The 25,515-nt window shown below is 45.0% G+C and overlaps 2 protein-coding genes across 5 annotated transcripts in view; one reads left to right on the top strand and one right to left on the bottom strand.

Annotated features, from left to right (window-relative positions):
• Positions 1-13,840, top strand: part of UBAC2 (UBA domain containing 2) — a 102,737-nt gene extending 88,897 nt beyond the window's left edge. For all 4 annotated transcript variants that reach the window (XM_048933206.1, XM_048933208.1, XM_048933207.1 and 1 more), the window contains 2 exons: positions 10,062-10,184; positions 13,500-13,840. In XM_048933206.1, the coding sequence (XP_048789163.1) occupies positions 10,062-10,184; positions 13,500-13,607 (231 nt within the window). In that variant the 3' untranslated portion in view covers positions 13,608-13,840. The remainder of the gene's footprint in view (positions 1-10,061; positions 10,185-13,499) is intronic.
• A 2,771-nt stretch (positions 13,841-16,611) lies between these two features.
• Positions 16,612-21,171, bottom strand: LOC125687891 (G-protein coupled receptor 183-like). Its single transcript, XM_048933223.1, has 2 exons — positions 20,990-21,171; positions 16,612-20,117 (listed from the first exon to the last, which is right to left on the bottom strand). The coding sequence occupies exon 2, from the start codon at positions 20,089-20,091 to the stop codon at positions 19,036-19,038; it is 1,056 nt and encodes a 351-aa protein (XP_048789180.1). The 5' UTR covers positions 20,092-20,117; positions 20,990-21,171; the 3' UTR covers positions 16,612-19,035.
• Between the last annotated feature and the right edge of the window lie 4,344 nt (positions 21,172-25,515).

The following is a 25,515-nucleotide window of genomic DNA, read 5'->3' as shown; positions in this document are numbered from 1 at the left end:
CAGATTTTCATCTCTTCCCCTTCATTTCTATTATTTCCCATACTTTGTGTTTCCTCCTCTACGTCCTTCTTTGCTCTGGAGAAAATTCTTTCCCATCACATCTTACCCATCAGTCGGCATTTGCAATGCATCCTGAAGGCGTCGATGCAACTTCCCTTTCTCTCACTCCAAACAGGAGATAGTTTATATCTTCAGGCACTATTTTATCCTTTTTATACTGTAATATCAATGGATCTTTTTGGTCTTTCTCTCCTGACTTTTGCATTTCTGGATCTGTTTCATTTCCCAGCTCTTTTCTGAAGTTTGTCTTTCTGTAACCCAAATGAAAACCCTGGTGAGAAAGGGGAAGAAATTGCTGCATGTGTGCACTGGGGTGCTAGCAGGGAGCCAGCCTGACTTTCACTTCCCATTGACAAGCTTAGAGGGAGGCTGCAGATAACCAAACTGTAAATAGATGAGGGAGGAGTGCGTGCGAGGTGTTGCTGGCAGCACTGATGTCACTGGGTTGTAGGAAGGTTGTGGAAGACTGCAGAAAAGGTGGTCAGCATCTTCTGTTGGCTATTAGATACCAGTTCTCCTTTTAGTGCTCATTCCTGTGCCCATTCTGTATATGGGGTTGGAGAATGAACCCTGGTCCATTCATCTTAAAAAAATGCTCTCAGTAGCCTTCATTCACATTGAGCATGTTGAAGACACTGTTGCCTGCCTCCTGGTTTCTCTTAACTTTTTGGTTCAAAAAAGAGTATCATGGAGGTGCTCAAGCGTCTCTGATAAGCCTACAGCAATATATGAAAATCTTTTCTACTATTTCCTCTGCTTTTAAGCTTTTTTTGTGGGGTGGGTGTTGTTCTCCCTCCTGTCTTTGTTTTTCTGTTCCAGCTCCTGGTACTTTTTAGTGAGGCCAGACCCCCTTTGATTCATATCTCTGATTCCCCTGCTTGCAGAGACCAGACTTCTTCTGTAACAATGCTGCTTCCCCTAATTGTTCATTCACTGGATGTCTTCCTCCTGGGACACTGGAGAGATGCTCTGTGGGGAGATGCATTGAGTGTCTTTATTGTTACTGGGCGTCTCATATCCTGAGAAATTTGCAACTTACTTATTTTGTGAGCTAAGGACTGAGGCTAGATTACCAATTTACCTTTCAGTTTTATTTAAGTAGTAAACTTCTGACCTTGGAAAGCAGAATTTAATGGAGCAGTGACTTTCCTAAGACAAGAATTCCTCTTTAGGAATGTTGTCCTTGCTCATGATGCTAGAAACAAATCCCTCAGTGAATACCGACAGTCTATTTCTGCTGTCCCAAGGAAGAACCACATCTGAACATACTTCATTTTCACACTGATGCAGAGAGGTGCCACTTTAGCAAAGTCTTCTGAAATAGCTTGAGAAGCTTGAGTACCAACTATAAATGCTTCAAGAGGCTTCTTGGGTCCTGAGATGTCTTGCAACCTTTACACATTGCCAGCTCCCATTCTCACAGAACGTTAGATGGAAGGAGTTTGTTCATACTGACCCATGGATGTATCTATCATTGTTAGAGAAGAATGTACCAGACAACTTTACCTGAATAAATGAGGGAGGTTTTCACCCAGTGCAATGCAAAATCCTTTTCTCTAATTAGGCTTTCACTCCAATGTGTGTTACCTATAGGAACTCTGGGATTTTGTGGCATAATTGAATAGAAAGTGCTATTTACAACGTTGCCATAAATTTTAAACACAACTGTAGGTGGGATACTCACAGAATGAAAGAGTCACTTGAGCTCTGATCTCTGAGGCATGTTTCTACAGCACTGACGTCATATTTTTACAAATTCTGCTAATAAGTGATCTAGGGGTTTATTTATGCTGCAGCAATAATCACTGGCTAAAATTGAGAATCCATCTTCCCTTATGCATTGTGGATATACCATCAGCCTTTTTTTTTTTTCCCATTTTTGCAAACAAAACAATATTTTTTCAGACCTCGGTGACCTGTTTTTGCTTTTTGACATTCTTCTGGTGTTTTCAAACCTCTTTTTTTTTTTTCCTCTGTAATTTGTAATGTTTTCTCTGTGTTGAGAATAATGCTTGTTTGTATTCCCAAAGGTGAGCTTTATGCTTAGTCAGCTGTAGAGCTGTGTATTCTGCTGATGTTGGTATACATTAAATCTTTTTTACTGCTCCATTTTGATAACATCATTGCAGCAGTTGCTAAACCCTACTATTCAGATATTTCAGTGTTGTTTTGTTCTTTTTTTTTTTTGATGTCATGAAAAATGTTGAATTTCTGGGGTGCTGATCCGGGTAATGAGTTTATGACCATTTCCTCTATGTATCTACTTTATATTCTCTCTCTTTTTCATGGAAATCAGCAGTTCCAGGAGTTGACAGACATAAGTAGTACTACTAGAGTAAGCTTCATGTACCTCATTAACAGCCAGTGCTCAGAGTCACAAGGCTAACTGTGTCTGACTCCTACTCCTCAGTAGCACTCCTGCCCTCACATTGAACTATCATTTTTTTCTTGGACTCCATTATTCAGTTCTCCTTCTGTTTGACTGGGCTTCTGAGCTGTAGCCTTTAGACAATGATTAAATTTGAGTTAGTGTTTGTAATCAGTTTCCCTACGGAAGCAATGGTGGAATGCTTCCTAAAGCAAAACAGAGCAAATAATTTTTGAGATAGAGATTACGTTTGTTCTCCTATGTGACTGTTCTATTCTCTCTGACAGTTTAATTTGAGGTAATCCCCATTAAAAAAGCTCACGGCATAAAAATCTCCCCAAGCATTTTGAGAGCATTTAATTCTTTATTGTCTGATCCACCACTGTCCACAGAAGGCAAGTTTCCTTTTAGCTGTTTGTGTTCTTCCATCTGCGGCTTCAAGCATGAACCAAATTAGACATCCAGTTTCAGGGCTGAGAAGTCAGTAGTTTTTTCTATTACCCTTCATCTGCACTCAGAAATCTTGTTTGGAAGTCATTTCTTCCTCTAAGTCTCTTCTTTTGTAGCTCATAGAGACCAGAAACGTCTAATTCAGATAGTGTGTGGTCCATCTTGGTATTCAGTTTTTCTGATTGGAACGTTGATAATAGCACATAACAACTACAGATCTGTGTCACTGGTTGTTTCTAAAGCCTGTTGAAGCACAATAGATGGGAAGGTTTTGCTAAGCAGTATTGCCAGCACGTCACCTTGAATGTTGACTTTAGGATGTCAACAGATGGAAGCTCTTCCCATTTGCAACTGAATCTTTGCTCCCTTGAATGGGATACTAACCTTTTTTTTTTTCCTCCTATGTGTTGGTAGACTGGCCCTTTATGTACCCAAGTATGTGTTTATGCTGGTGTATTGGAGAATCTGGTTTTGAGGTTTCTTTGTACCCAGTGTTTGCTAGCTAAGCTTCTCAAATCAAAACAGTTTTGAAACTCTAATTTCTCACTTATGTTTGAAAATGTTTGTGCACAGGAAGTGAGTGAGGTATTATCTGTCTAATCATCCATCAAGCTTTAATAAGTCACTTGTCACCAGTTTGCATCCAAAGAGCCAAATAAGAAGGGTCAGAACTGCCTTTGTTTTGTCTAAAATGTCAAAAATGGAGTAACAGATGGTTTCCTTAAATCCAGAGAGGATGTTCATGCTGCTTGATCTGCCTTCAGCATTTGGCACAGAAGACTGCCACACTCTGGTTATCTCACTTAGCAAATATTAAAGGACCAACATAAGAACAGCTCCAAATCATTCCATTACTTAAAATTCAGGTTGTGATTATGACTGATAGCTGATGTAGCTGTGACCACGTCTGTGATGTTGAAAAGCCCAGTCTGGATGAAGAGCAACTGATGCAAGGATGCAAAAGTGAAGTGGAAAGTCCACAAATGGAGGTGCTTTGAAAAGGTGTTTGAAGCCTTGCCTGTGCTGACTAGACAAGATCAAAATCCCCATTTATTAGTGCAGACAAAGTATGAGAGCCCTGCTCAACACTTTCCTAATGCTGGGTGAACGAGTTAACATCTGTTCTCAGAAATGCCATCTTTTAGCATCTGACTGATATCAAATGTCTTTCTTTCTTGTTGGTGTAGCAATCCATCACTTTCCAGCTGAACTATTGCATCACAGCGGTACTGAAATGTGAGTGTTACAATAATGTGCAGTTTGGTACAGAATAGGTTTTTAACCGTACTGTGATGAGTTGAATGCAGAGCCATCTGACTCTCCCACTGTCCTGAGCTAACTTGCAGTTTTGGGGGGCACCTTCATAGCTTTTCACTTTTACTACCAGCTAGTTGTGTGCCTGAGTGATATAACAACACCCCTTCCTGTAATGTGTGGCAAGCAGACTGCAAGGCCAAATGCTTGGGCATGCATGAGTACACTAAGAAGCATTCAAAACTCCCTACACCTCCCTTGAACACAGTCGCAGAAGCAGCTGTGCCCACTCGCCTCCCAAGGCACAGATAGGCCTGCCACTTGGCATCTTTGGCATCTGCTGCTGTGAATGCTTTGAGCCTGTGCTGAAGTCCCTTCCATTGTTTCTCTAGTGGCTTCAGAGGCCAGACTGAGGTGTTCCTCCTGGATTTCAAAGGAAATAACTGATCAGGCTTCAGAAAAGACCACATGTGGATTTGTGAATTTTTGTGACACACGAGCTCCTCTGGGAGAATGCAGACATCAAAGCTCAGGATACAGCAAATAAGAGTTGGAGACAAAGCCTCTGGGCTAAGGAGACTTGTCTGTAGCATAAATTTCCAGAGGAAATTGGAATATGTTTAGAAATTGCTGCACTACTTTCCATGGTGAAAAATTCTTTCCATCGTTAGGAGTGATGCTCACAGCACCAGTATGATTACTTTTCTACCTCCTTTCAAAAAAGAACGTTATTAAGGTTAAAAAAGAAAAAAGTTTAAGATGAAATAAACCCCCAGAACAGTTTTTACCTCACAAAAAGAGACAGGCCAGACATTTTAATAAGTCCACTGGAAATTTTACCATTGCCATTGATCTTTTTTACAGTGTTCAGAGACTGAGGCAGCTGGTATCAGTGTACCATTCATGGCTACGTTGTTTTTTTATATTATCAGTACATACACTTTGGGGTCAATATTTTTAACAAAAAGATTGTGTCTGAAAGGCAAGTGTTTTTTGTTTCTTAGAATGAATCTTTATATCAGTGAAGTAAGACAGCATCTATACCTGCACCAAGTAATGACTGCTATGCAGGGAAGCAAGCTCTAAAGTTGTTACTTTAAAAGATGAAATGCAAAGCAATTTCCTTTTTTTTTTTTTTTTTTACTGTGGTTGTTGTGTTGAGAAAAGGTGAACAGGACAGATATCAGGAGGTGTTTCCTGTTTGTGCAAACAGATGGCAAGTTGGCATTAACCATATACATGAGATAACATTATCAAAAAATCTTAACCACATGAAAAATTATCAAGAGGACTTCTGTAAGGCATTTTCAATTCTAGTGAAATTAATCTAATTGTAATACCAGCACATTTGGTAGCTACTTCAGTGAGTATTTATTAGTGGTGTGTAATACATGTTTGTTTGTCAGACTTTGTGTGAGAATTGTTTTACAGAATGTGCTATGGCAAGTATGTAAACGGGAAGCAGGGAGAGCTGTCATCTCTGAAAGAGAGTAAGGAGATGATGTGAAAAAATCGTTGTGCAGTTGGGATTTCAGCAAGTTATGCAGTCAGACATTTGCTAGCTCTAGACTGATACGAATGTCTTGTTCTGTGGGAAAAGAGGATGCTCTTTGCCTTTAAACAGTATTATCCCAGACAACATTTAGGAAAAAAAAAATAAAATCTAGTATGTGACCTAACAACTGAAGTACTGACAGTTACCAAGAATAATTCAACAATATAGTATTTCCTTGTAATATTTCCTATCATGGATAGATGCCATTTTCCCATTCCTTTAACCCATTCCTCCATCTCATTGTTTGGTCGCCTGAAGCTTGTGACTGATTTGTTGTTTTCCTGTAACAGGAGTTCCAACATCATCAATGTTTTCCTAATCCACTTTTGTTAGAGATGTAACAGAGATCTATAGATGGTCTCGTTGATTTGTTTGTCTCCTGTCAGATGGTAACAAAGAACTTGCCATCAACCAATTCACCCAGTCTTTGCACTGCTAGCATCAAAGGAAACTGCTGTTTTCTTTAGTTAAAAAATTACAGCTGTAGGAGGAATAGAATGGGGAAGGCTTATAGACCCTTCCTTAAATGTGTCCATCCTGCTCTTTGGCTACTGAATGAAGCAGTCTTTTTGACATGAGTTTTCTCTGATGACATGTGGAAGACTGCTGCAGGCAGAAATCAGGGCCCAGTCACCAATTGTACAAAATATTTGTATGAATGGTAGTTTATAGACTGATTTTCTCAGTGATTGCCTTCCTCTAGCAGAGAAGCAGAAAATCCTCACCAAGTTGGTCATGAAAGATTTGGACTAAGAAAGAAGGCATGAACAGTAAGTCTTACCTTTGTGTGGATAACATGATGAGTGGTTTCTCTCTGCCCAGAGCACTGACTGCGGAAAGCAGTTGGTTTATCAGTTGTGATCCTGAGCACACCAACATGCTTTCCAGAGGGTTGTGTTGCCTGTACTGAGGGCCTCCTCTGACACGGTACAGCTCTTCAGCCTTGGAGCAGACTTGTGAGAAAGAGCTGTGGTTAGAAACATCTGTGAGAAGTCTTGGGGCCTCACCCACCTAACTGGGAGTTCGCTGCTTTTTAGTACAAAGTCCAGGTCCTAAGCCACTGATTTGACTTCTGGTCTTAATCTTAGACCTGCCTCACCATTGTGGGTTTGCTTGGTGATCTGGACTGTTGGCTGACTGTGGTTACCATCACTGGTAATATGGCTTTAGCTTTTTTCAAGTCTCCTGCAGAAGGCATACTTATTTACCATTCTCCAGTAGAGACTTTTGGATGGTTTAGAAGCATTGCTTAAGTAGATTCACAGATTGGATATCTTCATGTGAAATCTTCCTGACCTTTCTCAGAATAAGTGTCTTAGCATGGTCAAAAACCCCTCTAATACAGAATGTATCATAAAATTGTGGACAGAAGGTCTACAGAATAATGTCTGGAAGACGAGGCAGAATATTGATCTGGAAATCTGTGCACATTTTTAACTGGAATTTGAGAGGTTTGTTTAATTTAAGACATTTTTTTTCTGTTTGCTTTGAATCAATTTAAAAATCAGATCTTAGGTCAATTTCTGCTGTGATAGTAACGTTGTCCAAAACTCACTGTGCACACTGGAAATCCTTAGCCTTGATCCCCACTTTCTATGTATCTGAGACATTAGCAGCAGTTCCTGCTGTATTCTTATATTTAGGGAATGGTCCACAGTAGCAGTTCCTGTTGCAACTCTCAATCTCTGCTCTTTTCAGTCTGACTTTGTACGTGTCCATCATGTGATTAGAGGCAAGCCCACGACAAGAAACAACTTCCTTGCATTTACAGATCAAGAAGCATAACTACATGGTTTAGGTGCAGTCTAGGAAATAATACACAGTTGAGAAATAGACCATCCAAAGTAAGTTGTAATTAATCCTAAACGTCAGCACTCACGTAGCATTAAGACCTTTGGGCTTCATTAGTTGTGCTTTAGATATTCTTTCATCATTAATACTGTCAAGAGCTGACGTTTGTCACAACTTCCAAAAGTAATTGAAATATTCTGAGGACAACTGAAAAGGATCCTTTCATAGGAATTTTGATCCAATTTGCCTTGTCTGTTTGTTATTTCTGGGATAGAGTTAGCAAGCTTTGCCTGGAACTGTTCTGAATTCAGCCATCCATATCCAGTTATCCATAATAATCCATAATATGCATTCATCCAGTTATCCATAGTAAACCTTCTAAACGATGTAGATATTTTGTTAGGGAATCTGGATTTCTTACTGCAGGTAATGCATTTGGTGCACATTAATTTAACATGTATTGTTAAGTTTAAGATAAAAGGCAGATGTCTTTGCAGTGTTATGTGTCAGCATGCAGGATGGGGTGCAGTAGGTAGCTTGGTGGTGAAGCTGAGAGCACAGCTGGAAAGGTGCATTTATTTCAGTCTTCAGATGCATCAGCATACTGATAAATTAATGCATTTATTGTAGATTTTATATGTAATATGCATTATTCCCTATGAATTCTGATGCTACAAAAAACATGCCTTGATCCTGGTGGCATTTTTCAATCCACTAGTTTTATATGAATTACCCTTGGAAGCATTGCTTTCTCTGCCTCAAGTATTTGAAAAGAACACACACAGGCAGAGCAGCATCAGTTCCATGTTCTTGCTGAACTATGGAGTTTAGTAGGCTTCCAGAAATTCAAAATTAATGAATTAAAACTCAAAATAATTCTGAGCTAGGGGAAACTAGAGATGGGGAAGTACATGGCATGTGATTTTCCAAGAGCACAGAGGAGTTCAGCTTGTCAGTAGAAGGTGTGAGATCCCTCTCCAGGTTTAAACTAGAAACCAATTCTCCTTTTTGCTGCACTATACTGTTTGGCTAACACAAGGCTTATGTGAAATCCTTCAAGATAAAACCCTTAAGTAGATGCTTAGTGCAGCTTATAAAGTAGAAATATGGATATGTAATAGTGTCTTAAACTCCGAATTGCCAGTAGTGGAAACTTTGTACTGAAGATGAGTGGTGACTCATAGCTGGTGCTGATCTTCTTAGGGAAGATGCACTGTGCCATAAGGGAATGGAACACTTTAGAAGCTAACAGGTCGCATCTCATGACTCCCCAGCTGCTTTTTCAAGTGTGCTCTTGCACTGCCTCCTGTGGTGTCTGGGCTGACTGGGTCTCCCAGGGAGACAATGGAAGAGAACAAAGGAAAGGGCAGGAAAATGAAATAAATGATTTTGTGTGTGTGTGTGTGTGTGTGTGTCTGGGAGTAGGTTAAGCTGCTGCTGCTGATCTGATCAAGCAGAGAGCTTTTAATGCTGCAGGAGTACATAAAGGCAGGAAGAGCCCCAGCTGAGAGAAGAAAAAACTCATAAGAGGAAGATTTTCTGAGAAACGACAGCACAGACCTAAAACAGAGCAACTAGAGGAAGGAAGTCCTTGTCCTATATATACTGAAAGGGAGGGGGATCTCTTCCATGGTAGCAGAGGGAGTGGGTCAGGAGGAGAAGGACACCAGCTGCATTGCAAAGAGCAGAGGGAGCGAGTGGTGCTGCTCTTGCCCATTTGCAGGTTCTGGTGTCATACCACATCTCTTCCAGAATGTTTGTGCAAGCTCATGAAAGGAAGATGGATCATTCCCGGGCAATGATAAAGCTTGCACTTTGCATTCTGTGTGTCTTACTGTTTTAAGGCTTCAAGCTGAGCTGTTAAAGTTTCTGTTAGGTGATTTATGCCATACTTACGTTACTGCTGTGTATTTATGTTATTACCATGTAGTCAGAAAATGATTCGGCACTGGAGTACAGCCAGTTTCCGCAGTGGTAGTAATGCAATGAAGTTAGGTAAGTCTGTCACAGTCATATTGGTGTCACAGAAATAATCACTGGCGTGGAAAGTCTATCACGGGTATCCTGCAAGTTGAGCTTGTGATCAGCAGCATGTGCTCTGAGTTTCCTGATGTGTTTTTGTGGATGCAGTGAAAAGCATCTTTGCTTCTTCTCCCTGCTTCTTTATTTCACTCTTACCCACGTAAAGCAAGCACATGCAGGACGTGCTGTTGCATCCCTTGCCAGACACGAAGTCTGGCACAAAGTCACAAAGAGAGCAGGCTCTTCAGCCTCAGAAACCTAGCACTGTAGTGAGCCATATCACCCACAACATATGTGAAACAAGAAGTATTAGCAAGAAATCAGGCAGTCCTTTCTTCGTTTTATTAGCACTTTTCCTTAGCTTACAGCAGCTACTTCCAGTAGCTAAGAAAGAGGTAACAAGTCCCAGTTTTCACTTCACAAAAAGCTTCAGCAGCTCTTGTTTGAGATAAGCGTTTCGCTCAAATGTTTGCCTTCTGTATTATGTGGGATGGATGGTCTTTATGTGTAAAAGAACCTGTAGTTCTTTTTGGAAAGACTGACAGCAGTGTCTGTTTTCAGGGTGGGATGATTAACTGGAATAGACTGTTTCCTCCTCTACGTCATAGACACAATGAGAATTACCAAGATCATCACCCATCTGATCAAGACACACCTCCACCTACTGAGGTTTCTGAAGAACAGGTAATTTTTTCTTTTAATATTTCATTTAAAAAGCTGTTTTTAGGAATTACCTCTGTTTTTTGGTTTGTTTGCTTTTTTTTGTCTGGTGACACAACTTCTTAATCATTCCCTGCAGCAGCATAAATAGAAATCCCAGTTAACAGTCACAATACAGGGACGGTGACTCGTCATTATCTTTCAAACTAGAGTTGCATATCAACTTGGGAATTACTGCTCTTATGCATAACTTTTCATTCCTTATATTTAAAGGTTAGACAATTTCACAAGTGGGGCTGATATGTTTCAAAAAAAAAAAAAAAAAAGGAAGAATGGTAAATAGATTTCATCATTCTCCCTGTAGACATACAGCTCTTCCTGCACTGAGGTCTCCAGCTTAAGTTCCCAACTGGGTCATGTGGCTGTTTGGAAATAAAAACGTTCTGCCAGCCTTGGGCTGCAGCAGACACTTGTGGGGTGTTTCCCTACATAATATGGTTGACTGATTTTGTATACTGTTGCCACAGAGAAGTTTGTCTTTTCTGCCTAGTGTAGATTTAGACCTGTAGTGTAGATGTAGACTTTTGTTGATAGTTTGTTGTCTCCGAAGAGAGGATTTGCCAGGAAGTTTAAGAATTGGATATTAATCTTGTTTCTTTATTCAGGATTTATTGTGTGCAGTCAAGTTCTCTGAGTTTTAGCCCATCTGCAGTTAGCTGCACTGGCCTTTTTATTTTCTAAGGTATCTGCTATTCTTCAGTGAGAATAGGTTCCAAGAGTGAGTTCCTCTTTCCCCTTTTTCTGTTTCAAGGAGACAAATCAATACCTGCCAGTGCCATGCTCTTATTTCCAGTTAGTTTAAAATGACACTGTTCCAAAGAGAAAACTTTGCTATGATCCAATTTCTAGTTTTGATTCAGTGTTAGATTATGTCCCACATTAACTGAACTGGTGGTTTTGATTGAGAACTTGTTGGCCTACATCAGAAAAGTTAAAAAAAATTTAAAATTAAAAAATAAACCAATCAACAAGAAAGAAAGAAAGAAAGAGAGAGAGAAAGAGAGAAAAACAATAGAAAATCCCCCACTGAAGAACACCTTCAGAGACCAGTCTGAAATTTTGACCAGCCTAAAAGCCTATTCAGTGCCGGGAGTAAAGTGACAAATTCTGTATGTATGGACTGTACTGTTGTGCTGGAACTCATGTAACAGTTTTTCGTCCAACTTGTGCTGCCTTCTGACCTCAAACCTGGCCCAGGCTCAGCTGTATGAAAGCACTTCGGTATATGCTTACATGTTGTAATGCACTGAAGTTGTAAAGATCACCCAGTTGCTGCCATCTGAAATGCTGTCTGGTTGCCTTGCGAGGCAGAGAGTTACCCAAGCACCTTTGATTTTTCAGATTTGTGCTAATAAGTCTGTGAATCGTCTTAGAATGGCAGAAGTGCAAGGTTTGTGCCTGTTCTTTGGATTCAGATTTGTAAGCGTTAGCAACGTCTGGTAGAAAAATCTCTGCTTATCTCGTGGATTTTTTAGCACCTTCAATTACTGTTACCAGCATTCAACTCAGTTTCCTGGTGCTGGATTCTGTGGTTAAAATATACTCAGATAAACAGAGCTTTCTGCTGTTAAAATGTATTTCCCATCATGCCCTCTGGATGTTTCTGCAAATGGGAGCATTGAAACTCCATCCACCGCTTCTTGAAAGCCAAAGTTACAATTCATGCCCACTGCCATAAAAACCTTTCGTCTGAATTGTATTGCTGTGGTTAGCTTTTATTTCCATTGCCTGACCTCTTTCTCATAAAAATCGTTATCTTAGGTGAAAAGTCAGAAAAGGGAACTTCAGAAAGTTACTGGTTATGAGATCCAGATTGATGTTGCAGTGATGTTGAAAGTAACGATTTGTTTCTCTCTCTACAAGAAGGTGAGAAACTGACACTAAGTGATAGAGCGAGAAGGGGAAATGAAAAAAAGGATGGTAGCATTTTTGATATTTTGACAGCCAAGGTAGCAGTATTCAAACATTTTGTAACAGCGAATTTAGATCAAGAGAACCAGAACTCCCACCTCCGACCACACTTAGCAAGACTGTATTTCTCAGTAAGCCACCAAAGCAGCAGAAATTAAAAATCCTGAGTTCTTTCTTCCAAGAGGCATTTCAAATACGACCACATATTGTTAATGTGTCACAGGATGCAGAGGATCTCAGCTGCATTCCTGCTTGCTTGGTTCTGTGCAACAGGCTCCATGCCAGCCTCCAGACAGCCACCAGGGCTACCAGGCCACTCTGGACCTGCAGCTGCCACCTCACAGCCCACCCGCAGGCATGAGCAGGATGGAGAGTGCCTCCTGCTGCCCCTGGCCATGCTTCATTCTGCATGCTGCCCCCCTCTCTGGATGATTAATATAAAAGTGAATTAGTTACATTGTGACTTTCACTTATACCTAATAGAGAGCCATAGTTTTCAAGTGTAATTTCAATCAAAACTTAGCCGTAGATTTAATTAGATGTGTGTACTTTTTTTAACATGTAGTAATTTGTGATACTTTGAGTATCTATTAGCGCAGGGGAAAAGGTTAGGTGTCAAGAACGTGATGTTGCAAAGAATGATAATTGGTTACTGATCACCAAAATGATTCTCTCAGTGTGCCCATTTCGAGGTAACTCATCCATCACATGGCACTGACTTGCCCTGTTCTGAAAACATGTGGAATCCTTCCATGAATTTTACTGAACTGATTTAAGTATCTCTGTGCCTCTGTCTCAGGATTAGCTTTCAGGTTGGCTGTAAAAACCACCTGGAGCAAACGTTTTGGGCTTTTTAATGACCTTTGGAGAGTTCAGTTTTTTTTTCAAGCAGAGCACAGCTAAGTGTAATTGTACAGGTCTTCCCATCTGCTGTAAGATTTCCCATTTGGGTCAGCGTTGGGCTCTGCAGGGCACGTTCTCTAGAGCAGTGAGCCCTGGGGTCAGGCTGCCCTTGTCATGTAAGGTGCCAAAGTGAAAAACAGAAAAAATGCCAGCCAGACAACAAAGCTTACTTTCTATTTCACTCTTCTTTCAAAACTGGGTCGGGGTTGAAAACACAGCAAAAGACTGGTTCTGAACAAGTGATCACAGAGCACTCGTCTCACTCTCTCTCTCTGGCGGTGTTTTCAAGCATGCTGTCACAGACAAGTCTTTGTGGCGGTGCCCATCTGCGCTTGCACGCTCTTCAGATAGATAAGCTTCTGAACAGTGGAAAAAAAAGTGATCCCTGACACTGTTAAATAGGTAATGCACACATCATCTGAGTAAAACTGTTGGTTCAGTAGTTTTATGTTATTTGTCTTACAGGTTGCACGACTTATGGAGATGGGATTTTCCAGGGGAGACGCTCTGGAAGCTTTGAGGGCTTCAAATAATGACTTAAATGTAGCCACTAATTTTCTACTGCAGCACTGATGATTATGTGAGCGATGAAGGAACTCTCCCCGTGGGTTTGTATGCTCCCGAAGGGGACACAGCCACCTGCTGGACAGACTGATGCAGGTCGGCCCTGCCGAGCCGGCAGGAAGGAGAAGTGGGCTCCGCGTGACTGCTTAGTGAATGACGTGAGCTGTTCCCAAGCCTTCGAATCAACCGGTGGTTTCTATTCTGGTTATCCTTTTCAAAGTAAATTTAGTTTCTACTTATTACTGGATATCACCTAAATTTATTTTTTAAATAAAATAGGTGGTTTTTTTCCTTGTAAATCATTGTTAGACACTGAATGACTAAGAAAACATGCTCCTACAACCACAACAACCAGATTGACCCATTAAGGAACGGTGTGCTTTCTTTGTTTGCCCGTCTGATTTCTCTAGCTTACATGTTATGTTACAGTACTTGATTTCTGACTGCAGTAATAAGGTGTTCAACGGTCACTTCATGTTCGACTCACTGAAGTGTTATGAGATTATAATGTCACTCCAGAAACTTTTATTAATGCCTGTAATATTTTGTTTCCTGAATTCCTTTTTAAATAAAAGTCGTCATTCAGCACATAATAATGCACAGATAGGGTACAAGAAAATTTATATGGCGTATTACAAGCAATGATAAGTGACCACTGTACACTTAAATTTTGCAAATGGAGTAGATTGCTGTTCAGACACAGGGCATGAGGATACTCACTGGAAGCAATAAAGGTGAATTGAATGAGACAACGAGGTCAGAACTGCAGTAATTTGAATGACATCCACGTCTGATTCAGACAGGCTTCTGCATCAGTGGATGTGTGCTGTGTCTGATGCGCCAGGTTTGTATTTTGAGCTGACTACACACCATTGTCAAGGAAAAATATATAAAGCTATCTTTTCTATGTAGTTCCAATTTTCTACTTTCAGAGTTGTGGGTGATCCTCATTTGCTGAATCTTTTCGGTATGAAGTAGTTAATGCAGATGGAGTGCCAACCATAAGAGTGGCTCAGAGTAACACAGGAGTCAACGGGACACTGCTGCCAAGGTAGCATAATGCTGGCTTTGAAGTGTAGATGGATGGGTAAAGTTGTGTGGCTTGACTCTCAGCAGTGCTCATTGTGAGCACCTCAGGAGCTTTAGGAGGTGGGTAGGACACCAAGCTGAAGTAATACAGTATTTCAAACTGCAACTCCATGAAACCCCTGCATACATGTGTCCCAGACATTGAATGTCAGCTGTTGTGTATGTACTTTTGTTGGTATGTTGAGTATATATGTGTCTATTTATATACGTACAGGCATATTTAACACATACATGTGTTCAGAATAAGATACAGGTCCTCAGGAGCATGAGGCTATAGTGGGTGAAAAGGGAATGAGATGCAAGAACACTGGGAAGAGAAGGGTGTTTGGGAAATCCAACAGAATGCGTGTGTTCATATGTGTTCATACTGGACATGTGTCCAGTTGCATTTCGCTTGGAATATTTGCTGGGGAATCACAGCACAATATTTAGGAACTGAGAGATACATTGGTTTTTTGTTGTTGATGTTGTTTGTTTGAGGGGTTTTTTTAGTTCACTGATAAGACTAAAAATGGTCCTTCCAGCATGCAAGTCCTTATGCAGGCATAACATCCAACTTCTTCATCTTTAGGCACATAACAGGCTTCTGTAATAAAGCCAGTGTCCTGTGCATGTGTGTGTGTGTGTGCAAGCTGGGGGTGCTTCTATACCCAAATGGCTGGAAACTGGCTGCCTTAGGAAGGGCAACTGTTGGAATATCTTCTTAAAAAAATAGAGTAATTTGTGTAAGCAAACGTTTTTAAGTTTGAAATATTCAGACTCTTCCTCCACAAATATTTCATCATAATCAGCAATAAAGACTAATACATTCTTTCAGACATAAAATGTTGTCTGAAGGAAATAAAGGTCGACCTTCCCTGGATGGACTGAACAGAACACATGGACACGTGCCCTGTTCTGGGGATAGGCAGAACAAGCATTTCTTACATGGAATTTTAAAGCATAAACCAAGTCTCAATCCTTGACTGCTGTTATCTATACAGAGGGTATCCGAAGGCCACGCTTTGGAAAGCCCCATTTCACAACATATGATCAAACACGAGGGGTGAAGCTCAGGTCTTGGTGATGTCAGCTAGAAACCTGACTTCTGTAGAAGAATCTATTGCTCAGAATGCTCCCAGGGCTGTGATTTCCAACCGGGGAAAAAAGAAGAAAAAAAAAAGAAGTGGTGAAAGGAGGGGTCCCTGATGCAGTTGAGCGGAGTTCCTGTTTTGTGCAAGAAAGCTCCACTGCACCAGAGCTGGGGAAGACCTCAGTCTCCTCTTGATTGTGACGCATCTGTGAGCATGAGGAGAGTGGTCCTTCCAGCCCTCACAGTGCCCAGCACAGCTTTAAATGTCACCGTGCGGTTCCTTTTTGAGGTATGACACAAAGATATGTTTAGGCTGTGACATAAAGCAGAATGCTTTTCTATGGAGAGGATTTTAAGTCCCTAGGTAACAGTAGCTGCTTTTCAGACTTCTCTAACAGCATGGGAACGTCACCGTGAAACAACATCACAGTACTTCGCTGTGGACTTTCCTAGATGACTGTGGGACTTGGAAATATACCTGCAGTTGTTTGCATTTGTGGAAAACTGCCTGGTGAGCAGTTCTCAAGCCCAAGCTCTTTGCTGAGACGCAGAGTGGTTGGGCTCTGTACCTCACCCAAACTTTTCCCTCTCCCAAAGCAAAGACCATGTGCTGCTGAGGTGAGCAGTTGGGTGCCAGGGCTGCTACCTCCCTCTGGTCCCGGAGCACGGGATGGACATCTCATGGCTTCTGTCTGAAACGAGAACCAAGCAAGCAAGTATAGTGCAAGGTAGTATCATAGAATGGGCTTAATTTCTTGTATGTGTTCCCCTAAGTGAGATTGACTTTCTTTAAGTGGATAGTCATAGAAATGAGTTTTTTATAAAGGAGCATAAACACTATTTTATTAGGAGAGTCACGTGAGCACACAAGCACTACATGTGTTTATATATGCACACACAGTATTTTATTATATGTGTGTATGAGTTTCTGTAAAGCATACAGTACTTGGTTTAACACTTCATGGTATTGTTCCTCCTTTGCTGGGAAGAGGGGCCCTGGCTGCAGAAAGAGCACACAGTTCTACATTGAAATTCAAGAGGGTGTGCACCACTGGGTGCCATCAGCCCAATCATGAGATGGGGAGTGGTGGTGGGGACAGGGACTGCATGGCTGAACTGAAGGCAGCATCTGGCCTTCCAGCCAGAGAAAAGTAGGTAACGAACCCAGCATTTAAGTTTAATGAAGAAGACATGAGTGAGATGGGGCTCAGATGAACAAGTGAGAGATGGAATAACATGAGCAGATCAGCAGTGTGGCTGAGCCTGTACAGAAAATCCACCCATGGTTTTTCTTGTAGGAACGTCTGCTAAGGTCATCCACCCATTTCACTTGGTTGCTTTTGCATGAGGTGCTGCTTTTACCCAGGGAGGAGCACAGCACGGTCAGTCCCAGCCAATCTCAGATGTGAAGTGGAGCCCAGTGTCACCCCAGCAGGTGATGGAGTGTTGATGGCAGCTGATGGAGACCTGCAGGCAGGAGCTGCTCGGTGAGAGGCTGTTGGGTTCGGTTGATGCACGCACTTTCACATGGCAACATCATGGTGCCATACGAGGATGGGTATCCTGGTGTGAAACAGGGAGTTCCAGGTATGGTTTAAAGAAGAAAAGTTAGTATGAAAATAGAACTGTTGGAAACCCCAGGCAGGTCCCAGCTCCCCCTGTCAGCAGATGTGCTGCCAGGTGTGGCCACGTGCTCCCAGCAGGCCAGCAGCTCCCTCCCGCTGCGTTCGCTCCCCTGATGTTATCTTGGCGGGTGCCTGCAACTGCAGGCATCCCTCATCTGATGGCAGCAGCATGGCGCTGGGTGCAGGCACGTTTGCACCGAGAAGGATGTCAGGAAGGGAGCAAAAGCTGTGGCAATGCAGTTGCTGATAGGAGCTGATAAGAGGAGGGATGAAATGTTCTCAGCGAGTTCACACATGAGTGAGGTGAGCAGCAGGAAACATGCATGTCTCAGTGCTGCGCAAACGTGCTGGCTGAGGCAAGCATTATGCAATGAATGAAATGTGGAGAAGGTGCTCTGTGCCCATGGGGGAGGATACTGTGATTGTCTTATTGTGGTAAAATGCCCCATTTTCACACTTCTGCATCAGCTGTGGAGCAGAGCACAGGAGTGCCTCCATGGGAGGAGACAGAGCGGAGTAACACCTCTGCTAGGGAGCCCCTCCTTGCAACCCCTGATCCTCTGCTGGACAAACAAAGCCACCAACCTCCTGTGCATGGTGGCCCGGCTCCCAGCAGGCTGTGTGCTGGACATCCACACCGGGCTCCTTTGCAGTGCTCAGACCACAAATACCCCTCGGTTACTGCCCACCAGCTCTTCCATGCCCACTGTAATGTGTTTTTTGGACACAGGCTCCCTTCAGGCCAGCACTGAGTTTAGACTGCTGGGAGTAGGGCTCGGGTACCCTGCAGGGCTCTGCTGGAGGCCCTTCCAACCTCAGGTACATCCCTGCAGTCACCTGTGTGCAGGTGAAGCTATTTTCATCCAAAAGATAACTCATACACACTCAAAGAGCTGCACACACCTGTATTATTAACCTCCAAGCATGAAATGTTACTGCCTTCAAGAACAAATTCTGGTAATCAGAAGTATCATTAATGGAACTGCTTTAAAGTTAAGCAAAAGAAAGCTGGTTTTCCTCCTCTTCATATCTCTGTGCATATCTGTGTCCCTTCCAGCCTCCAGTACAAAACCATGAAATCTGGTTTGCTTGTGTCCAGCCCTGTAATCCAGCAGCTTCAGAGCGGAGCTGTGGAGCTCCTAGGTCACACCAACCTTTTCCTTACTGCACAGGCTTTGATGGGAACCAGATGCCTCCTGGCTCTGGTGAGGGTCATGTGTGACCTACCCTTAGCAAGGCCCCAGGAACATCCTGGTTTGGCTCATGTTCCAGTCCTCATCTTCAAGGGAAGGTCAGCCAAAGCAGAGCAAGACCACCATCAGTCCCTTTTATGGGAAGAGTGAGGTGGATTAATGTTGCAGGGAATCATGCGCTTCCTCCCAGTGCCACAGAGGGGACCAGGATCTGCTCACATGGTGCCCACTTGCCACCCATCCCATGCAGTGCGTGGTGAAGGGACAGCAGCAAGCTGCTCTTCATCCTTGCAGGGAAAGAGCTGCAGGCAGCAGCTGGGTTGGTGCTGTGTTAGCTGTGCAAAAGCCCCTGGTTCCAGGCAGAGCGGTGGGGTCTGGTCCTGCTCTGCGGCCCGGCCCCACGGCTGCTGCAGGGAATGGTCCACACGCTGCCAGATGGAGAGAACAGGAGGGTCACATTAGACAGAGCTGGAGCCGGGTGGCTGGCTGTTGCTGTTGCTCTCAGAGGGGGTCTTGGCAGTGGAGGAGGTGGCCATGGAGCCGCTGTTCCTGAAGATGCGGAGAAGCCTCCGCTTATAGCCTCGGAAGGCAAAGAAGTAGATGATGGGGTCAATGCAGCAGTTGAAGTTCATGAATGCCACGGTGACTTGCAGAGACATCTTGAAGGCCTGCTGCTCATGGCAAGATGGCTGGTGGAGGATCTTCCTGACCATGAACTGGACGATGTTGATGTGGTAGGGGCTGAAGCAAAGCAGGAGGGCCAGCAGCACCACCAAGATGACTGTGAAGGCCCGGTGGTGGTGCCCATTCCTCACTGTCAGTGGGTTCTCCTTGGCGGTCTGGCAGAGCTTGAGGTTGATCCTCACATAGCACACCAAGATGATGCCCACGGGCAGGAAGAAGCCGAGCACACAGGCCACCAGGAGCAGGTAGGGCAGCTTGGGAATCTCCTCGAAGTTGAAGTACTCCATACATGTCAGCTTGTCACCCATCCGGCGCGTCATGGGCCGCAGCAGGAGCGGTGCCGTCTGCAGGAACACCAGGAACCAGACGAGGGCGCAGACAGCCCTGGCACGGCTGACCCTGCGGGTCCTGCCAGGGTGCCTGGTGCGCACCACAGCGATGTAGCGGTCCACGCTGACACAGGTCATGAAGTAGATGCTCACGTAGGTGTTCATGTAGAAGACAAAGGCGGTGACCCGGCAGAACCAATCCCCAAAGGGCCAGTTAAACTCCAGGACGTAGTAGGCGATCCTGCCAGGCAGCGCCAGTGTGAAGAGGGCGTCGGACAGAGCCAGGTTCACCAGGTAGAGGTCGGTGGAGTTGAGTTTCTTCTTCCTGCGCTGGAAGGTGATGCAGAGGGCCAGGATGTTTCCGCAGGCGCCGAACACCAGCAGGGCAGTGTAGAAGAGGGAGAAGGTGACCTTGGCAGAGAAGTGATGGTTATGCACATTGCAGGTGCTCTGGTTGGAGGTGATGTTGGCAGGTGCGGACGTGGCCACCACTGCAGCCATTTTGGAGCGTCTCGTGAGCCTTCTCTCTGAGGATAGGAACAGATGTAAAAGCCCAGCAGCGGGAGCAGCACCCTCAGGGCTGTCCCTTCATGCTCCCTGCCACCCCCCGCCTGTCTGTCCTGCTCCTCATCACCCCCAGCAGCACACAGCCCGAGTCATTTGGAAACATGCATCTCTCGTGATTTCGGTGTGAGCAGTGCAACAAAGGCTGTGACTCATTGCCTTCTTTCTGCTTCTTGTCACCATCTCTTTTTCTTTCTCTTTTTTTTTAAAAAACATCCAAGCAATACCAGAAAGGATGGCAGTGCGTGGGGAGAGCAGTTGCATCTTGTACAAACAAGGTCCCAAAGTCATCCTGTGGCGGTGAGATCATTGATTCATCACCACAGGGGCAATGGGGAGATTCACTGAGAAAACAGCCAGATGGAGATGGGGCTGGGGGGAGCTCAGGGGGGCAGGCATAATTGCAAGGGAGCAGAAGCAGAAACAAAAAATTCAAAGAAAAGAGAGATTCCAGCCATCCTCATGCGTACAATGCCCCATGCCATGCACAGATGTGAGAGGAGCATTCCCTGCTACCCAACGACACACCCTCCTTCTCCTTGATGTGCTTCGGACTGTGGGTCAGTGACTCCTGAGTCCTCCATCACACTGCTCCATTCCAAACAGCCCTATCCATCCACATCCCATCCCTCCCTGCCTGTTTCCTTCCAACCCATCTGCATTCCATCCATCCTAGTCTGTTCTCATCCACTCAATCTCCATCCCATCCTGCCCATCTCCATTCCATCCACCCCTGTCCATTCCCATCCCACCCTTCCCTGTCCCATCCTGCCCTATCCAGCCCCATCCATCCCATCCATCCCCACCCTATCCATCCCTTGTGGACACTGCTTACCTCCTGCTGCTGTTCTGAGGTCGTGTCCCCTGTCCTGTTGCTCTGTGGACACACAGCCCCACACTACCTCCCACTCCCTGAGGTGTGAACAGACGGAGAGACACACTGACAGACACAGGCATACACCCACTCCGCTTCGCCCTCCTCCCCTTCCTCTTGCCCTGGCTCCGTGTGGACCCTCCCTGCAGGGCTCCTGCTGTGTGAGTGAGCGCCTCTCGGTATTGGCTCACGCTATAAAAGCACCGGGAGGTTTGGGCTTTTTTTTTTTTTTTCCTTCTTAGATTTAGTAAAACTGTTCTCACTGGGCTTTTTTTTTTTTGCTTTTTTTTTTCCTTCCTTTCTCGATGTACGAGAGGCATTTGGCTGCTGCGGGGTTATTCTGAGTAGAAGCAGATAAATGACTGTACCTGCACAGCAATCGCTCCTGACATCTCTGCCGACTTTGGGTTTTACTCTGAAAACGTCCGTGAGGACACAAAACGCAAGTAAGCCAGGAAAGCAGCTCCAGCCCTACTTCACACGCTCAGCCCCTTGGCCACAGAAGCCTGATGGGACCCCAACAAAGCCTGGACAAACCCTGGTGCAGCCTACAGTGTGGAACATCCCAGGCTGTCCCTCGTTGCACTTCTGGGGGCAAATCTCCCTCTTTTGAGGGATGGAGAGACCATCAGGCATTGCTTCTTGAGACACAGACTGAAAGTTAGATTAGTTGCCTTTTATTCTTAGGCTGCTGCTGGTGGGATGCGCTTCCCCATGGGCACCATTTAGTGAAGACTGATGGAGCTTTCAAATCCCAGGAGGATTTTTATTCTCTTCTCAGTGTTTTGGGGTTTTTCCTTGGTGGTGGTGATGATCTGGCTTATTTTCTTTGTTTTCTTCCTTCCAAAAACTCCCAATTAGCTAGGAAATTCCCACCAAGGGGCATTCATGGTGCTACTGAAAAACTGAGGCCAAGAAAAGTCAAGGTTAAAGTCACAGTTAAACTTAAATTACCCTTTATTGTAGTAAAGCTCAACCAATTATTTAATTGCATAATACTTGTAATGCTTTACAACAGAACAGCATTAAACTCAGCACTAATCTGTGTACTCGTGGATGGTGAGTCATGCGTATAGAAATTACACAGTGAATGGTATTGCCATGAACCACTATGACTTAAAGACTAATAGTGAAAATCTGCTCGCAACCATCTATGAATGGATCTACTTCTCTAGCTTAGGGGTCTGTATTGCTTGAGGGGAAGGATCTGCTGTGGAGACAATATTCCTTAGTAAGACGGGCTTTCTACCTGTGCAGCTGGCAGTAATTCAGCCACCCAAACCTGCATGGTTCTCAGATGTCCTTGAGTTTCCTTCTCCATCATGGCAATGCCCGGGGTTCTTCTGAGTGCACACCCAAGAGCAGATATGGGACCGACTTTTAGCCAGCATGCATCGTGGGCTGTGAGGTACCCCATGCTCCCACTGAGGTCACCGGGGTGAGTGCTGCCTGGCCCAGGAGAGGTTCCTGGCTGCATTCCTGGTGCTATCAGGAGAGTTTTCTGTGGAAAACCTAAAAGCATCATCCCCAGGCCAGACCCACTGTCCCCATCCATCCCTAGGGCTGCTTGATAGGTGCAAGAAGGCACCACAACACCAGGATGCTGGACAGAGACCAAAGATCTCCCAAGGGAATGAGAAGCCAGAGGAGGGATGGGCCCTGCTGGCACCACCAGCCTCAATCACAATCAAGGAAGCCCAAAGATCCCACTGTTTCTTCCAGGGCCAGTGCATGTATGCTTGGGAATAAGGAGGGTGAAAGCAATGAGCTCCACCTGATTTTATTTCTTTTCAGTGCAGAAGAAAGGAAGTGGCTTCTTCTGTGCAAAACACAGACCTGCCCTGCATGCAGCAGGTGCAGCCTACAGGCGTGCAGCCCAGCCCCACCCGCTGCATGGCCCCACCAAACCCTTCCATGCTGCACCCACAGCTCCTTCAGGCCAGAAACCTGGCCCGGTGGACCAGAAGCTCTGGTGGAGCTCCTGCCTCTGAAGCACCCACGGGGTGCAGGGCAGGTGGGGTCTGGCAGCTCCAAGGCAGCCAGAGATGCAGAGCCCACCATAGTGCAGCCTGTTCAGCATGGTTACATGTTGGTGTTACCCACCCTCCAATCCCCCTGCAAGGCCCTGACATGAGGGCATGACATGAGGGCTGCAAGCTGGCCCAGGTATTCTGGAGCTCCCTGCACCCTGTCTTCGATCCTGGAAGTCTTTACCCATGAGCTTTGTGCTGCCCAGTAGAAGGGCCTGCCAGTGACTCCTCTGGGAGCTGGTTCCTCAAGCCAGTGTCACACATGTCACCATCACTCAGCCCCTCAAGTCTGGTTTGCTTGTTCCACTCATGTTTGGCTCCATCAGTGCAGCGGCTTTCGTAGAATCATAGAATAGTTCAGGTTGGAAGAGACCTCTAAGGTCACTCAGTCCAACCACCAGCCCATCCCCACTGTGCCCACTGCCCATGTCCCTCAGTGCCGCATTCACACCGTTCACGAACACCTCCAGGGACAGTGACTCCACCATATCCCTGGGGCAGGCTGTGCCTCACCACTCTTTCTGAGAAGAAGCTTTTCCTATTATCCAGCCTACTCGCACCTGAGCCCCTGCATTGTCCCACCAAGAGCCACCATTATCTCCATCTCCCTCTTGACCCACAGGCTGCGGGGCCTCGCTCCTCAGGACCAGAGCCCATGGGGTCAGTGGGGAGAGCTTGAAAAGGACTCATACATGAGGGCACCAGGCTTGCTGCACTTGTGATCCCCATACCCAAAGCAGTGTTGCTGGCAGAGCCTGTCCCAGAGCCTCATGTTGAGCAGGCAGCATCCCCTCCTGCCAGGGGTGGCAGGAAGCTTTGCGCTTTCTTTCCATTGTATCATCATCTCTCCTGGCTTCCTCCCCACTTAAGCTGTGGCTGCTGCTTTTGTCTTCAGGTGCAAAACATTGTCAGGAAGCTCGGGGTTTATACATAAAATCTCCCATCCAGGTGCTTTTGGTTTCAACACATGAGGCAGGGATTTTCTCCACTGGGTGCCTGGCTGTTCACCTGATGGGGAGCAGGACCACCAAGAGAGCAGCTGGTTTTGGCAGCAGCTGTGGGGGGAGCAAGGCATTTGGGAGGCATCAATTCAATGGAAACTATTGAGATTCTTACTACTTTGTGAAGAAAATCTCAAGAAAATAATTGGGTATTCTCCAAACCTGATCTCATCCTAAATCTTTGTCAGGATAAACGTGTGATGATGCATGCTTCAGGAGATGACACCGAAGTCCCACACAGTGTAGAGGATCGCTGAGAGGCAGCACACAGCACTGCTCAAGACCAGTTGGCTGCAGGAGGTGTCCCAAGGCCTGACAGCACTCAGCCCTGGGCTCCCAAGCTGGGAGAAATTCGCATTATGAGGCAACTTCCTCTGCTGAGTGTGAGCAGTGCCGGTCCCACGCCGCCCCGCAGCTGAGAAGCTCCATTTTGATTCTGCAGGAATGAGATGAAAGTTGTCTGAGTATCTGATTTCTGTGGTTAAAAACAATGTAAAAACGTTTGTTTAAGAAAAAAAGAAAGAAAAAAAAAGCAATCAGAAGGCGGGTTTGGAGATCAGAGGTCCTATTTTTGTCTGTTTTTCCTCACAATGGGGCCGCACACGCTATGCGTGCACACACACTTGTAGGGTGCAGCTGTGGCACCGGTGAGAGCAGCGCGGTGCTGGAGAGCTGGGCTCCGTTTGCTGGGGAGCGGCCTGCACTCTGCTGGGCCTGGCTGCCTGGATGTGGCACGGCACATGGGCTTGCCAGTGGCCTCTCCTGATTTGTTAAATGCAACTTGAAGGTGGCTCCTTGGTGCCTTGCTGTGGATGAGGGGCACCTCAGAATATAGTAGAATCATTTTAGTTGGAAGGGACTTTTAAGGGTCACCTATTGTCACCTATTCCAACCCCCAGCAATGAACAGGGACACCCACTGCTAGATCTGCTTGCTCACAGCCACATCCAGCCAGACCCTATGTCTCCAGGGATGGGGCATCCACCGCCTCCCTGGGCAACCTGTTCCAGTGCCTCACCACCCTTGTCATTAAGAACATTTTCCTTATATCCAGTATAATGGATCCCAAATGGCCAAAAGCTGGTGGCCACGTCCCTGTGAGCACCCTGCCTCATCAAGGTGCTCTTCCTCAGGGGCCCGCACCTCCCTGCAAAACCACAGCCTTGTTGTTTTCAAGTTTGAAAATGGAATGTTTCTCTTGAATTATAGTGGGAGAAATTGCTAATCTGTTTTTTTGGTAGAATTTCCCAGCTGCATTCATCCCCTAGCTGTGTTTCCACAACAGCCCCAACCCAAACAATACCTGCTGGGCCAAAGCTGTACAGAACCGAAAGACGTCACGTAACAGAAAGTGCTGGGGAAGCGTAACCACAGAGCGTGCTGCAGCCCAACCTCCTGCCCTGCTCCCAGAGCAGAGGATGCTCCTGTTTGTGTGTGCAGATGTACATATCTCACA

The sequence above is a fragment of the Lagopus muta genome, chromosome 1, assembly GCF_023343835.1.
Source record: "Lagopus muta isolate bLagMut1 chromosome 1, bLagMut1 primary, whole genome shotgun sequence".
Lineage (NCBI taxonomy): Eukaryota > Metazoa > Chordata > Aves > Galliformes > Phasianidae > Lagopus > Lagopus muta.
The sequence above is the reverse complement of the archived record's forward strand: the minus strand, read 5'-3'. Positions and strand labels throughout refer to the sequence as shown.